This window comes from Medicago sativa, chromosome 3 (genome assembly GCF_051527215.1).
Source record: "Medicago sativa cultivar Bolivia chromosome 3, Bolivia_mono, whole genome shotgun sequence".
Lineage (NCBI taxonomy): Eukaryota > Viridiplantae > Streptophyta > Magnoliopsida > Fabales > Fabaceae > Medicago > Medicago sativa.
Genome location: NC_140751.1, coordinates 55600490 through 55617312, shown reverse-complemented (window position 1 = coordinate 55617312; position 16823 = coordinate 55600490). Strand labels below are relative to the sequence as shown.

At 32.0% G+C, this 16823-nt stretch overlaps 1 protein-coding gene across 1 annotated transcript; it reads left to right on the top strand.

Moving 5' to 3' along the window:
- Positions 1-11709: 11709 nt before the first annotated feature.
- On the top strand, positions 11710-14967 carry LOC146938490 (disease resistance protein RPM1-like). The gene is made up of 2 exons (XM_085752422.1): positions 11710-14457; positions 14688-14967. The coding sequence occupies exon 1, from the start codon at positions 11763-11765 to the stop codon at positions 14445-14447; it is 2685 nt and encodes an 894-aa protein (XP_085608548.1). The 5' UTR covers positions 11710-11762; the 3' UTR covers positions 14448-14457; positions 14688-14967.
- Positions 14968-16823: the final 1856 nt, after the last annotated feature.

Here is a 16823-nt window from a genome sequence, read left to right as displayed (position 1 = left end):
TAGGTTATTGCACTAAAATTGAACATCGCAAGTTAAAAAGAAATTCATGGTGTCTTGATAATCGCTAAAGGAATAAGAATGTGCGGTTTATATATTTTTGCTGTTATTGGTCATGCATAAAGAATTTCTTGTTAAAACAAAGTTTTTGCATTTAATGTTATGGGATGTTAGTGAAAATGGTATAATTAAACTAGTTTGTTAGGTCCCATTGAGTATAACTCAGTTGGCAGGGACATGCATTATTATATGCAGGGGCCGGAGTTCGAACCCCAGACATACCACTTATTCACCTTGAAAAAGGTGAATTCTAACTACTAAACTACTTGACCCAAAAAAAAAAAAAAACTAGTTTGCTAGGAAGCTATAAATCGGACTACTCTCTCACACTTTAATTGGACTTCTGCAATAATTTAAGAGTAGTGATATTTGAACAATTCATTTTAGACAACTTATGTGACAACTTCTTTTTTTCTTTCTTTTCATTGATCAAAAACAATGGAGAGAGAAAAAAGAAGAGAGAGAATAAAAACATAATGTGAGTACGAGAGAGAAAGTTGTCAAAAAGTTGTCATGAATTGGTTGTACAAATATCATTTCTCATAATTTAACAACATAGTATTAAAAAATTATATGACATCTCTATTTTAGATGACAATTCTAAACATAAGAAGATATTTTCTTCTCCGACCCCTTTTGGCTTATTGTGCGCCCTTTCACTTTGACTATTTTTTCTCGGTTTGGATTTTATAATCTAAAGCGTATTTAGAATATAAAACATGGAATTGTTATTTCTTCATTTCGAACCCCTCCTTTGGCAATTCATCCTTTTTTTTATAACATCGTTTGGATTATAAATCCGAAACATGCCTATGTATAATAAAATCCCAAAAACCTCCCTCATTTCAACAACTACGATTTTTCAACCTAAAAACTTCGAAAAGAAACCCAAAATCCAAACCACCCAACATTGGATCATTCTTTAAGTTTTCTTGGTCAAATTCATCATATATAAAACCGTTTCGACCCTTAAACAAAAGGTTAGGCCACATTTCTTCAATCATTTTTTGTTTAATTTTTGTGTGGGTATTGTACAGGTGTGGATTATACATTTCAAAGTAGCTTGTTATGGTTTCAGATTATATATTCCAAAATACTTCAATGTGTGTTGAAATCTGATTTTTTTTATTTCATTTATTTTTGTTGATTTGTATATGTGATTTTGACATTTTCATATATGGACTAACACCTTGATCAAGTTAGAAGCAATATGGTTGCATCGGCTAGGCGAGACCGATTAAAGCAGGCAATTATGGAGGTCTGAGTGAGAAGGGGAAGGGATAGATGCATATACAAGGGCGACATGAGTGATGTATATGGACTATCTCAGGTGCCAAAGCCCCAATCATAGCCTGTATTAGAGGCACCACAACATTATGAGTCCGAGGATAAGCACGCTAATGCATAGAACTTGCCCATTAATATTGAGGAGTTACCTGTTTCAGATTCATATCATGGGGGGTCCCATTAGACTTTTCTATTCTAAGCCAGTTTGGGAAACATATGGCCAAAGTCATGAACTTTTGCATATGTATTAGTTTTGTACTATATTTTCTTATTTATTTAAAGTGATATTATTATTTTTGTTTGTTGTAGTTCCATCCCAATTTAAAGTGTGTGAACAACGGAACGAAGATGCATAAGAATAATTAGTATATGTTGGATGAGTTGTGATTCAGAAAAACTATCAGAGACAATGGTCTTTACTGGCTTACGTGTGTCAGTTATGGCATAGTTGACCACGACCTATTGTCAACATTTGTTGGAGGTGGCCTAATGAGACATCGAACATCTATCTTATGATTGGTTAGATGACAGTGACTTTGGACGATTTCTCTAGCCTATTGTATCCTCCCTTTCAAGATCTTCTCCTGGACCACAATGGTCCTCTGTTCAAAAGTGATGCGGCAGAGCTGATGGTTCAATTGATATGTGCTGATATTGAGGAGGTGGACTATGACGTGGAGCGGATAAACAGGGGTGCATGCATGGTTCAGATACCTGGATGGAGAGTTCAGGAGCCTTCTGGATGCAGCAACTGCACTTGAGGTGGAGGTTAATGAAAAGGAGATACAGCTGAACCATAATTTGGATGTTTGAATATATTTGTTGTACTTGGTGGGGATCTCACACTTTAAGAACAAAAACGCCCGCCACCTTAACGAAACATATATATGCTACTTCCATGACATCGAGATGATCAACGACTTCCCATGGGGAGTGACTCCTCTAGCTCGCTTGTGTAGGAAGCTTAATGTTGCATGCCTCCGTTGGACCAGGAAGCTTGTTGGCTATATGATACTACTTCAGGTGTAACAAATAAATTGTTATTTACGTAAATGTTAAACATGTTATATTGTGTCTTGTTTACATATTAGTATATGTAGATGGAGGCGTTAAAATTTTAGCACTTTGAGTGAGTCGCGCCTAGGGATTATTGGACTAGTTACAGCGAGGACTAACTCTTGCATTCTATGATGTTTGTACCTATGAAGGGTCTCGCTATCACAAACCCTTTGAGAGCACACCTAGATCAAATTACAACTAAAAATTATGCCTTCTACATGTAAACCCAACACCAACAGACACGCCTGTTTGAGCACATCAATATCTACTTAGGATGGCTCAGATACGAACATTGCATGTTCTGTTATCTGCAGGAGCATGTGTTGCGCCAGTTTGGATACGTGCTAACATTTCCTAGGCATCCACACGAGTGTGCTTCACGTGTGATGACCCATTGCTGGTGTCTAAGGCCTATACCCAGTTTCATGATCATGTGCAGTCTCTTGAGCACAATGAAGCTAATGTGCGACATCATACCGAGTGTAGCAAGGAATTCCAGCATGGAAAAGTTTGAAGAAGATTCTAGCTGAGGCTTAGGCAGGGTTCATGTATCGTCGTAGGAGAGTGAAAGGGATCTAGGGGTGGCCATGCTCATATCCCATTATATTTTTGTACTTTTGTATGAATTTTTATGATTTTGTTTAAGTTGGGATTTTCATTATCAGATTTGTATCATGTTACCATGACCATTGAATATTTTGATATGTGTAATTTGCACAATATTAATATGTTACGTTTTTGTTTCAACTTTGATGTGTGCCAATAATATGTTATGTTTTCCTTTTAAAAAGTAATATGTTATGTTTCATGTGTGTTGCAAAATCATCGTAAATTAGCCACAAAATAAATGTGTCTCACTTTCACAAAAAGTTTAGTTTATGTGCTAACACAGTTGATATTATATAATCTTAACCTTGATTTTATGCGTTCGGAATATATAATCCGAACTGTGTCAACATATGTACTATTAACATTTGACTCAGAATATATAATTCGGACTGATTGAAAAAAGAATTACTGGAATCAGGAAGAGAAAGAAAGAATGATTTAATATTATTTTTAGCAGAATTCCGAAACACAACAATGTGATTTCCTGTCTATATTTCTAACTTCTTTTCTGGCTCCAAATTGTCTCTATTATAGAGAAACTTATGTCCTTCGGTGAAGAGAAACAACTCTCGAGAAGAGTTTATTCACTAATGATTACATTGCTTCAATTGTAAAGCATTACACCTTTTCTCTAAAGATGTCTATTTAACCATTGCAATTTTCTGAATATATTTTGAAATTTTTTCTCACAAAGCCTCCAACCAAAAAACCCAACTACCTCCTATAATTCCAATACAATTTAGAAAATAGACATGAGGAAATCTTTAACTTTATTGATGCCACATCATTCGGGAAACCTTCGTGATGTTCCTTGCATTGTCAGGATATTAAGCATATATCAAATCGTAATATTCAAGAAATGTTATAGATGATATGATCTGAATAGGGGTAAAATGGGAAATATGAAGGGTCCACATGAAGTTTGTAGGACAGGAAAAACAATTCTCAAGTAAAATTGTGTTTTAACTACACAACTACAGTATAACTAAAGTAGAAAGCAAACATAGTCTTAAATCAAATTCCTCACACCACGTAGACAAATAAAAGCCCTACCATAATTTTTAGATGTGAAATCTAGCATTCATCACTAAACAGAAATTCTTTTTCCACTCTAATTGCTTTCCCTCTGAAATTCCAACAATTCTTTTTAGATTTTCAGATTTTATAATCTGAAATGAGGATTTTCCCCATTTTTAAGGTGTAAAATATTATACCATTTTATTTTTAGCCACTGCTCAACCGGGCTAAATGTTTTTTTTCCCACATCAAAATTAAATTTCACATTATTTCCTTTGATTTTTTTGGTGCAAGGGGTTTCAAGCATTTACATGGGTGTTTGAACCCCTCTATACATGCTTTGAACCTCCCTTTTGCCAAAGAATCACGTGAAATTTAATTTCAACATAAGGAGTATTCGAATTATAAAATCCAAAATACTTATATTTTTTATTTTATAACTGTTGTTAAAGCGACAATGACTAACTTTTTACGCTTTAAAAATAGGAAAAACCTTATTTCGCATCAAAAAATCTGAAAATGCAAAGATATTTTTTGGAATTTCAGAAGCACATGAGAAAAAAGAAGGGTGAAAACAAAATTTCTGTTGCTTAAACACGAACAACAATGCACCATCATACTGCCTTGCTTAAACTTCTTGGTGTTGAACACTTTTGTAATCTTTAATTTTGTACTATCAATCTTATTTAAAAAATTCTGTTACTATGTCAATGGTGGTTTGAACTAAATCATTGAAGTATGGTGGATCTGATATGATAACTATGATAGTGTATGTGTCAATGGTTTTTTCTTGGTGTCAGTACATTGTACTGCCTATTAGTGTAGTTATGTTTGTAGTGGGTTTGGTCTTTTGTTATGATGGGCGTAAAACAACCACTGTTTAAGGTGTAGCAGTAGCAGTGTAAACAGAAGCATAAGATATAAGATTCTTGATGGAACTTTGTTTAGTGTTTGCCCATCTTGGTAGCACATTATTTTGTGGAGCCACTACAATTCTTCACCGTAAATGGTTAGTGTCTTGCTGAATAATAATGGTGAAGATTGTGATAAATTATCACTATCTTATTGATTTCATATGAGGCACAAAACAAGCTTAACTACAAAATAGTAAAGTGATGTAAGGTAAATGACATTTAAAATAAACTAATAATCTACTCCTTAATCCCTGTTACATAAATTTGGGTAGGTAGGTACCTGAATGCATTTCCGACCTGGATACTAGCCTCACCAATGTGGATCGAAATACAATTTCTCATTTACTAGGAAAGAAAGTTAAGGGGAATGAAAATGAAATCCAAATTGAAATTGAAATGATATCCTAACCGATGAAAATGGTTATTGCATTGATACTACTACCAATGTTTGTATACAAAGAAATGTTCCTTAATGTATGAACATTGACAATGATGTTAGAAAGATAATATTAAGGTCATCTTCGTCAAAAAAATTCATTATGTGTATTAGAGATGATATTGTATTTTAACTAATTTTTAAATGCTTATGACCTGTGAGGTAGCATGGGTTGTCACATAAGTTGTACTAATTTCGTTTGACATATTAGAATGAAGTTCAACTACTCCCTCCGTTTCAAAATGAGTGTCGCTTTGGACAAAAAAATTTGTTTCAAAATGAGTGTCGTTTTCAGTTTCCAATGCAATAATAACTTTTTCTTTTCAATTGTACCCTCCAATTAATACTCTGCACACTACTTCCAAAGTATTACTTTTAAAACTAACCAATAGTTAATAAGGATAATTTGGTAAAATAACCATTCTCTTTATCTTAATCAATGCATTTCTTAATATGTGTGTAAACACTTAAAGCGACACTCATTTTGAAACGGAGGGAGTAATATTTTTAGCTATATATGACCAGTGCGATAGCACGGGTGAAAAGTCTAATTAACATAATGAATAATTGCATATCAAGAACCCCTAATTTCTACTACATATAAAAGCCCTAATTTCAAACCGCTTTCACATAGTGAAACCCAAACATACAAGAGTAACATAATCAGTAAAACTATGAAAAACAACAAAAGCAAGTTATAAGAACTCATGTGTCGGCAAAAGAATACAACATACTGATATCAAGATAAAGGAGAGCACAGGAAGCCAAATGGCCACCGGAGCTACGTGAAAGACAAAAACAGACAATGGTGTTGTCATAATGGATTGATGGAACAACAGAGAGTTGAGTTGAAAGTTTAAAAAATATAATAGTGAACGAACATTCCACCTGGAGTTGTTGGATACTCCATATCATTCAAACTGTCATGTAGTTTTTAATATTTAATTATTGAAGATATATATTTGAATATTAAATTAATTTTTGTATTGCAATTATAAAAACTCAGAATATTAGAACTTAATACCCCGATGGAGAGACCAATAACAGTTGACAAATGACTATTTAAGTCGGACATTACTCATAAAACATCAAATTAGAACCCTATTAGACTGAATATTATTTAGAGCATCAACATAAAACTCGGCATCACTAATAGACTACAGAATTTTTTTTTACCTCCCATGTCATCACGACTAATTGACCAAAAATCATCATGACTAAAGAGAGTTTTTACTAGCACAAAGATATCAACATTTAACTACACCAAATTCTTTTTTTTTTTTTTTTAATAAATAATTTAACTACACGAAGTTAAAACCAATCTTTCTTGCATATTATTTCATACACTCTGCAACATGCTTTGTAAAACCTCCAAATGACGACCCCCCCCCCCCCAAGATACCTCCACAGCCAGCACTACCATCTTCCCATCATCCCTTCTAGCTCCACCAATGTTACTTTAACCCTCAACATGTTCATTACTTTTGACAACTTTACTCTTATCTAAGTAGAGCAATGTGAAAAATGATACACACTAACAAAATGGTCTACATGATATCGAAGTAATCACATTTGAAGAGACCATTTTTGAGTTGAGTTATGGAAGAAAACTTGGGGATATCCTAAAATAACTCAGGTATTTCCGTGCACGATCTAGCTTTGAAATTTTTTTTGGAGCGTTTTAAATGTTAAACGGTATAAAGACCAAAAAAAAAAAAAAAAAAGACCACTTTTGTATATTGAAACACAATATCTATATGCTTCAAAAAAATATACAATATTTTCGGTCAAAAAAAATTACAATATTTATTAAAAAATAATTTATAAGTCAATTTTGGCATCATGATAATATCAATCCCACAAGCATATCAAAACAATATGGAAAATGTGAACTTAGCTTAGTTGGTAAGTACACTGCATAATATATGTAAGGTCCGGGGTTCGAACCCCAGACACCGCCAATAAATAAAAATAATATCAATCCCACAAGCATATCAAAACAATATGGAAAATGCTTATCAATCCCACAAGCATATCAAAACAATATGGAAAATGCTTTGCATCGCCATATCAAAACATATCAATCCCACAAGCATATCAAAACAATATGGAAAATGCTTTGCATCGCGACAAAAATCATCACGATAAGTTCACGACCCACACATCCTCATGATAAGTTCACGACCCACACATCCAGCCACCTCACGATAAGTTCACGACCCACACATCCAGCCACATAGATGAAAATGAAAGTCTTCCATAAATTATATCCACTATCTGCCGTGTTTTCAGCCAAAGACGTGATGTAATTGGTTAACTCTAACCAATTACATCACGTCTTTGGCTGAAAACATAATTTCTTGAATCTCTCGTGATGAAAAGTATCGCTTGATATAGCACTACTCAACCGTGGCGGAGCTTCACTTGGGCCAAGGTGGGCCACGGCCCACCGCCTAATTATTTTAATTTTTTTTTATGTGTGTAAGTGCAAATATATCATTAGATTTAAATACAAACTTCAAGCTGGCCCACTCAATTATCTTCACCTTCATGTGTATGCTTTGTGATTTGTTTAATTTAATAAAAAAAATATATATACTTTTGGATCTCATCAAATGGTTGATATTTCATTTATTTGAGAACTGTATAATACCTTAATTTTGAGATATTAATTTTAAATATAGCATGATAATTTATATTGAAAGAGAAGTTAGTGTAAGTATTAGTTTTGATTCTATTTTATATGATTTCAAATATTTTTAATATATGTTGTTTAATTTTTTTGATTTTCAACTTTAAATTTAATGCACAGCACAACAAAAGTTTTGTTTTATATATCATAGTTCATTTCAGTGGCCCACCCAATAAATTTTTTTTTGGCTCCGTCACTGCTCAATCAATATTAATAGAAAAAATGCTAACTAATGTCCTTTAATAGTTTTATACAAATTTCAAGATACAAAATTATTGAAATTTGGTGGTGCCTTCGACTATTATAATGATATACCAAAATATCTACACTACCAAAAAAAAAGATATACCAAAATATCAATTAATTATCAAGAAAGTGTACAACTCAAAAGAAAACCACTCTTATTCTTATAGTTCTATCATACAAAAATCACAAAAACATGGCCACCATTTAAGTTAAGTAAGAGACCCTAGCACAAAGAACAAACTTTTGAATACATATGCAAAATCCAGAAGATTCATACACCGCATCATGTGAATCTAAAAATAAAATAAAACAAACGGACGAGTCACAGTGACCTAGTGAGAACATGGTAAAGGACATTAGTTAGCATTTTTTCTATTAACTAATAAAACTCTCATCCTCTTAATACTCATTCGAACCTATAAATTAGAACATCAAGAATATATAACACTTTTCTCCCCAAAAAATAAATAAAGAATATGTAACACTTTTCTATAAACTTCTTAACTTGAACCAATCGTTAGTCATACAAAAAGTTCTATACACATATCTACCATAGAAAATAATAAGTAAATCATTTCTCATATCATTTATCTTATCTCATTATGCTCACAAAGGACGTATTATATATTCGGTATCGCGGATAGACTTTACATTGTTTGTACTATCTCTTCGTTATGACAAACAAATTTTACATATCCATATATTTTCTTCTGTGTGGAAAATCGGCCTTACGTATATATAAATATAATCATATTATTTTTTTGTTACGGCAAACGGTCTCGTAAGTCTATGAATACTTAGCATGTAGGCTGGAATATTCTTTGTTGGATGCATGCATCAGTGATATGAAATAATTCAAAATTTTCATTAATTGTTTCTTATTTTGTTCAATCACGCCATGTTTCATTTCGGTATATAAATTTATAATTAAATTGACTAAGACTTTTCATGAATTCCAAAAAGACACTACACATGATAGACAAATAAAAAAGGACACTCTCAACAAAGAAAAATGAAAATAATGGAAGGAGGAACCTGGTAGGGATCATTGTCATTTATGGTCATCACTTTTTCTACTGTATGAGTTTCTCAAGTGCCTTATTCAGATTTTAAAATCTGAAATATTTTAATGTGTTTTTGGAGGTTTTATGAGATTTTTATTTATTTTCGATTCTAAAATCCGAACTGTATAGGACACGTGAAAAACTCATAGGACGGAAAAAGAAACGGTCTACATTTATTCATTGACGCGACTTGTTAGCCTTAATTAAATTTCCTGCGTAAGGCCTCTTCTGCCCACAAACCATTTGATTGGGGGTAGGAGTAGGACAAGTCGGGGGTGCAGGGATTTGTATGGGCGAGTTAAAAGGTAATTTAATTTTGGCAAAGTTATATAATTTGTCTATTAAATTAATTTAAGTTAACAGTTTCATCATTTATCTTTTTTATCCCAATTGAGTCTTTTATGTTATAAAATGACAATATTTTATAATTTTTTTATGATATTTTGTCAATGAAATTTGATTTTGTAGGTTTGTATGATGAAGATTTATGTTTGTTTATGAGTTTGATGATTTTTTTTTAGTTTTTGATTATTCTTTTTGGATAAAAAATAATAACTATGTTGATATTTTATAACATAAAGAACTAAATCGGGACAGAAAAAGATAAAGAACGGAAGTGTCACCTAAAATTAAGTTAAATGATGAATTGTGTAATTTTGCCGTTAATTTTTGTTCGATATTTAGTTTTAAATATAAGACTAGTAATGAAATTATTTTATTTTTTTTAACCAAAACAAATTATATAAAAAAATTCAAATATGTTTCATTTTCGTAAAAAAAATAAGTTTAAATAAATTAAAACAAAATATGATAAAAGGTTTTATTAGAAATTTAAACATTGTTCATCTTATTATTCACTTTCTATTCAATCAACAAGAGATGAACGAATACACTTCTCTCTTTATATTTATTCATTTCACTTAAACAAACAATACATCAAATCTAAAAGATTTCTCATTTTTTCCTCTCTTTTAGGGTCTGTTTGATAAAATAAATCTATAAACTAAAAAGCTAATTTATGGCTATGTTTGACAAGACTAAATTTTAAATTTATAATGGATAAATTTATAATTTATAAGCCCCTAAGCGACATTTTCTCACGAACTTATAATATTTTTTAAACTAGCTACTTAAGTAGCTTATAGATTATCCGTTAATTTTATCTCAATTTTAATCGTCTCTTTTCACCTTTAAGTTTGCATGACTCATGTTAACATTCCAATAGATGATAAGTCCAAACTTGATAAGAAATCGAAACAATACAGTTTATTTATGCTCATGAAAAGTTTGGTTATAGTTTTGGGGGAAGCCGTTGAGAAAAAAATTATCATAAATTGTTTTGGGATCATGCTAACTTTTGTTCTAATTTATGAAGTTAAAAATGGAATTGTAAGACGAAGTTAAAATTGAAAATATAACTTTTCATACTTTTAAGGTATTAAATGCACTATTTTAAAGAAAAAACTTTTATATTTGGTTTCCTTACTTGTGCCCTTAGGGCACAAGATATTTCATGAAAACCAAACCATTGAAAACCAAACCATTGAAGAGATTTTGATAAAGTTTAGAAACATAAATTTAATAAGGCTAGAAGCTAGCCATTGATGTGATTTTGTTGCTAGCCATTGAAGAGATGTTGTTCTTTAAGCAACACATTGTTAAAGTCAGCAATATAACTTCCTCAAAAGTCAAAACCAATATACTCCTTAAAGTCTTCTCTTGGACTTTACTATGGCTAAATTCTACCACGGCACATTGCAGAAGCAATATTCCATATTCAAAACTAAATTACTCCCACAAGTTAACCAATCTGAATTGCAGGGTTATTTATTCTATTTAAAAATTAAAAAATGATAAACCGATATCATTTATTTTTCTACATTTATTCAACACCTCACTTTCTCTATATCTCTCATCATATAATATCACTTAGTCGAAAAATCACTTCTATGATATTACTTTCTTTTTCTCTTTTCTTCTATTTGTTTTGAGGTATATACGCCTTCAAAAATGTACACAAAAGTTTTTCCTAAAATAGTATGTCGGTATAAAATTGTATAGCTGTAATCAAGAAAAAACAAAAAAATAAAAGTTGTATAACTAACTAACATGCATTGTTTAATTACTATTACATCTAATTACGACTAATTAAATCATATGATCAACAACTTGCCCTAGTAAGACAAAATTTAATAAGAAAAAAAATGGCAAATGGTCTCAACGTGTACTCAACAGGCTATATTAAGCAATCACAGTCAATGATTTACCTATCACACTGTTAAAATTTAATGATATATAAATCATGAAGGCCGGCTAATAGATTTGTACTTATCTCACTCACAATATTTGCCAATCAAAGATATTACAAAGTGTGAGATAAAATGTGTGATTTTTTGGGAGCAGCCAAAATGATTAGGGGTATCCCAAAAGAAATTTCAGACATGAAAGATGAACTTGAAAGCATTGAAAACTTCATCAACAATGCAGATAGAATAGCTGATGCTGAAGAAGACATGGAAACAAAACAGGAAATCAAAGGAAAGATCAAACAGCTGATAGAAGCATCTTTTCACATAGAAGATGTCATTGATGAATATATGTTTTGTCAAGAACAACCTTCTGGATTTGCTAACTTGGTCAAAACTATAATTCTTCGTCGCCAAATAGCAAACAAGATTCAGAAAATCAAATCCCAAATTAGTGATATGAATGATGCAAGTGGAAAAGAACATAGCTTCCATATCCAATCATCTTTGGAACAAGGGTCAAGCAGTACTGCAACAAACTTCAACATGGAGAACTTTCGAAAGGCTCAATTTTGTATGGATGAAGATGATGTCGTAGGCTTTGAAGTTCCAAGAGACATACTAATTGATTGGTTGGTAGAGGGAAGAGAAGCGCACACAATTGTCACCATTGTTGGAAAGGGAGGACAAGGAAAAACTACTCTTGCCAAGAAGGTTTTTGACGACAACAAGATCGTTAAACACTTTGATTGTCATGTATGGATCAGAGTGTCTCAATCATACAATATAGAAGGCTTGCTGAGGGACATGTTGCACAAGTTTTACGAACAACAAGGAGCAAATCCCCCCCAAAGTGTCGATCAAATGACTCAAGAGTCATTAGTTGACGAAGTGAGAAACTACTTGCAGGAAAAAAGGTACGTTATCGTGTTTGATGATGTATGGAATTCACAATTTTGGGATGATATCAAACTTGCCATGATTGATAATAAAAAGGGCTGTAAGATATTAATCACAACAAGAAACATTGATGTTGTAAATGTTTGTAAGAAATCTTCTTTTGTTGAAGTGTATGAACTGAAAGGTTTGGCTGAAGAACAATCTTTGGAGTTGTTCAATAAGAAGACATTCCATGACTTAAACGGACGTTGTCCAGAAAATCTTATTGATATATCTTTGAAAATTGTTGAAAAATGCAATGGTTTACCCCTAGCAATTGTACTCATTGGTGGTATTTTATCTTGCAAAGATAGAAATACACAAGAATGGTATAACTTTAGTGAAAATCTCAACATAGAGTTAGATGAAGATTTGAAGATAAACAAAATTGTAGGTCTCGGTTACCATGATTTGTCTTACAATCTCAAGTCATGTTTGTTGTATTTTGGATTATATCCTGAAGGTTGTATAATTCCTTCAAAGATATTAATTCGACAATGGATGGCTGAAGGGTTTGTGAAAAAGGATAGGGTAAAAACATCGGAAGATGTTGCAGATGGATATTTAGCAGATTTGATCGGTAGAGGTTTGGTGCAAGTAGTTTCAATCAGTATTGATGGAAGAGCAAAAAGTTGTTGTGTTCATGATCTAGTGCATGCATTGATTCTTAAAAAATGTGAAGAATTAAGTTTTTGCAAGAATATTAGCGAGGATGACCAATCATTTTTAACTGGGATGGTTCGACGCCTATCAATAGCAATTAGATCTGATAATTTGATGGAAAGCATTGAAAGCTCACAGGTTCGATCACTGCTTGTTAAAACATTAAATGAATCCCTTGCAAGAAGAATCCCTACAAAATACAGGCGATTGAATGTGCTTGATTTGGAGCATGTTGGATTGCTTGATGTTCCTCAAGATTTTGGAAGTTTGACCCACTTAAAGTATTTTAGATTTAGAGAGAACTTTCGAGGAGATCGTTGTGTACTTCCAAAAGCCATTGGCATGCTCAAGAACCTAGAAACCTTGGACTTACAACGTACAAGTTTCCAAGCTATGCCAAAAGAGATATGCAAGCTTAAAAAGCTACGCCATTTTCTAGGCTACAGTATGTCTTTGATTCAATTAAAAGATGGTATCGGAGGCATGACATCCCTACAAACTCTACGTGATGTTTATTTAGATGGTGGTGGTGAAAATGAAGTGGTAAAGCTAATCCAAGAGCTAGGAAAACTAAAACAGCTAAGGGAATTGGTCTTGATCGGTGTTAGGAGCGGATACATGAGTGCTATATCTTCCTCAATCAATGAGATGCAAAAAATGGAGAAACTACAAATTCGTGCAAACGGATATAACACGGTTATTGACATGCATTTGAATTCACCACCACCTTTGCTTCGACATCTTACTCTTGATGGGAAGTTAGAGATGTTGCCTGTGTGGATTCCAAAACTTCAAAATCTTGTTAAGCTGAAACTCAAGTATTCCCAACTAACAGATGATAAAATGAAATTACTCAAAAGTATGCCAAACTTGTTGACCCTCTCTCTTAGCAACAATGCTTATGAAGCTGAAAGGTTACATTTTCAAGATGGATGGTTTGAGAATTTGAAGCAACTATATCTTGAAGATTTGGAAAACTTGAATTACATCATTATCGACGAAGGAGCGTTGCGTTCTCTAAAAAAGCTATCACTAACCTTCCTCCGCCATCTCAAGACATTACCAACTGGCATTCAACACTTGAAAAAGCTTGAAGTTCTCAGTATTAAGCAAATGAGCCATTTATTTAGTCAAGCATTTTTTTTCGATGAAGGAAAAGTGCATTGGAGCTTCAAGCATGTGCCTGTGGTAGAAATCATTCACCATCCAATTAATTAATTTGAAAAAGGTGTGGTTTTTTCTTTATAATACACGCATTATGTAATCTTTATTTAAAATAATTTCTTGACTTTTGTAGTCATTATTTTATGGAAAGAAATCCTTATTCTAAATTGTCTAATAGTTAGCCCAGCTTGGTTATTAAGCAAGGGCATCTCGATACAATACGTGATGTGAGCACCAACTTAATAAATTGTTTAATCGTTGCATATTATTAATGATTTGATGTTAATATTGTAGGTCATGTGATGGGCTTTGATCAGTGCGATGAAACTTGAAATTTCGCTTGGACTTTTATATTTTCGGTGGCATTGTTTCCTTTTATTCGTGTTTTTGCAATTTCATTCCACAATAAAAAAGTGTCTTTTTTAAGCAAAAAAAAGTGTTGTTTTTCATTTAAATTTGCACATATCATTTATGAGCAATAATATTTGTACATATCTTATATGAGTGTTTATATTTGTCATGTTATCAAATTTCTCTCTTTTTTTTAATAAGATGATTTGAATTGTATGTAGTATATGTTGTGTCTTGTCACTTTTGTTAAAAAAAAATGTTGTGTCTTGTCACTTGTGAGAGCTTTCCAAATTTTAATGCGTAAGACATTATCATTATTATTATAATTATTATTATTTTCGGAAAAAGTTGGAAGTACAAATACATCATTATCCTTCTTCAAAAACAAATACATCATTTAAAAATTAGCAAAATCTCAACTAAGCAGCACCCAACAAATCGACAATCAAATGCAACATTGTAGTATGCATATTGAAAGAAAAAGGAAAATAAACAAAAGGAAAATGCTAGATATCAAGAATGGATTCTCTTAATAAATTCAAGAATGACATGGCAGAATAATCACCCTTAGATTTTAATCTTATTTATTAAAGTTTCATAAAAAAAAAAATACATAACACCTGCCACCCCATGATTTCCGGCCAGACTGAGATTTTATTGGCTAACATTAATTTCGGGATAATTTCTTGATAAAATCTTTCTTGATAAATAGCATTGCTCTAAACAAAAAGACAAGAAAAAGAGAAAGACAAGAAAAATAGACCAAAACCCCTGATCCAAATTAACTAAATTTAAAGTTTGCCACCTAAAGCTATTTCAAATAATATTTTCGAATAAAATCAGAAATAGTTTTCTTCATGAAAAATAATTAGCTAGTCACAAATATTTGGATTCTCTACTTGCACACATTCACACGCTTGAGAAGTTTGGATGAGGAAAAAAATATAATATGTATTTTTTAAAGGTTTGGTTTGTTAAAGGAAACTAAAAGTAGTAATTTTGTATTATAAATTACAACTTTTAAACTTTTAGATAGTTTTTTTTTTTTTTTTTGGATAGTTGAATTCAACACTTTTCACCACTTTTCAATACATTATTTCTATTTTTTAAGTGAGTATGTAGAGCGAGAACATTGAGCCAACAACATGCATAAAAAAGTAGAACTCAGATATACACAAATGTAAAATATCATTTCAATTATATAAAAAATCTCAAAGTCCGAATACTCGTGGATTTATTTACCATTTCAACGAGAATAACAAAAAGTACTTTATTCCTTAAAAAAGTACTTTATATTGTTCAGCAGAGGAAGAGGCAGAAGCAATAGTTCAACACTACAAATACCAGGTTATATAAACACATTTACCACTGCAGAAAGATTAGAGAAAATAAACACGGCGGGTGTATCCAAAACAATAATATTCCGTGTGTAAAAAACTAATATGAAAAAAAAATAGAATCTCCTTACTAAATGAGTACAAATTTGATATTCACCACACATAAAATTTTAAAACTGAAAAACACAAATCCTATTATGACTTAAGAAATGAACAGAACGAAACAATTCTGAACAAATAAAGATATGAAAGAATAACCACCTTGATGGTCTCTGTTGTTTTTGGATTTTCAAACTGTTGTATTTGGATTTCCAAATTCTATCATCAACCGAAATTGTTACTAGGTTGAGTCACGACCAGGTCGCTCGCTTTAAGGCAGACTATCAACCACGCCGCCTTCAGGATAAAACAAGTCAAACTACAACTGTTCAACTACTACTGTTCAATTAACTACTGCACTGTAGAAAACCGTTCGAGAATTACAACTCCAATATGGTACCAAGACCATTCTATTAATACTGAAACCACTTTAATATGATACTGTTACCACTCCATTATGGTGCTGAGACCACTCAAATATGGTGTTACCACCATTCTAATTATTAACTTCTTCAACTATGATTCTATGATCACTCAAATATGGTTTAACACCATTCTAACGTCTAACTTTTTCAAGAATCGAAGAAGAATATATTTTAAGATCATTCATAATTTTGAAGGGACATTATGCCGAAAAAGGGAC

What these genes read in the sequence shown, in the direction of transcription:
- LOC146938490 (XM_085752422.1), top strand. Translation starts at nt 11,763, where the DNA reads ATGTGTGATTTTTTGGGAGCAGCCAAAATGATTAGGGGTATCCCAAAA.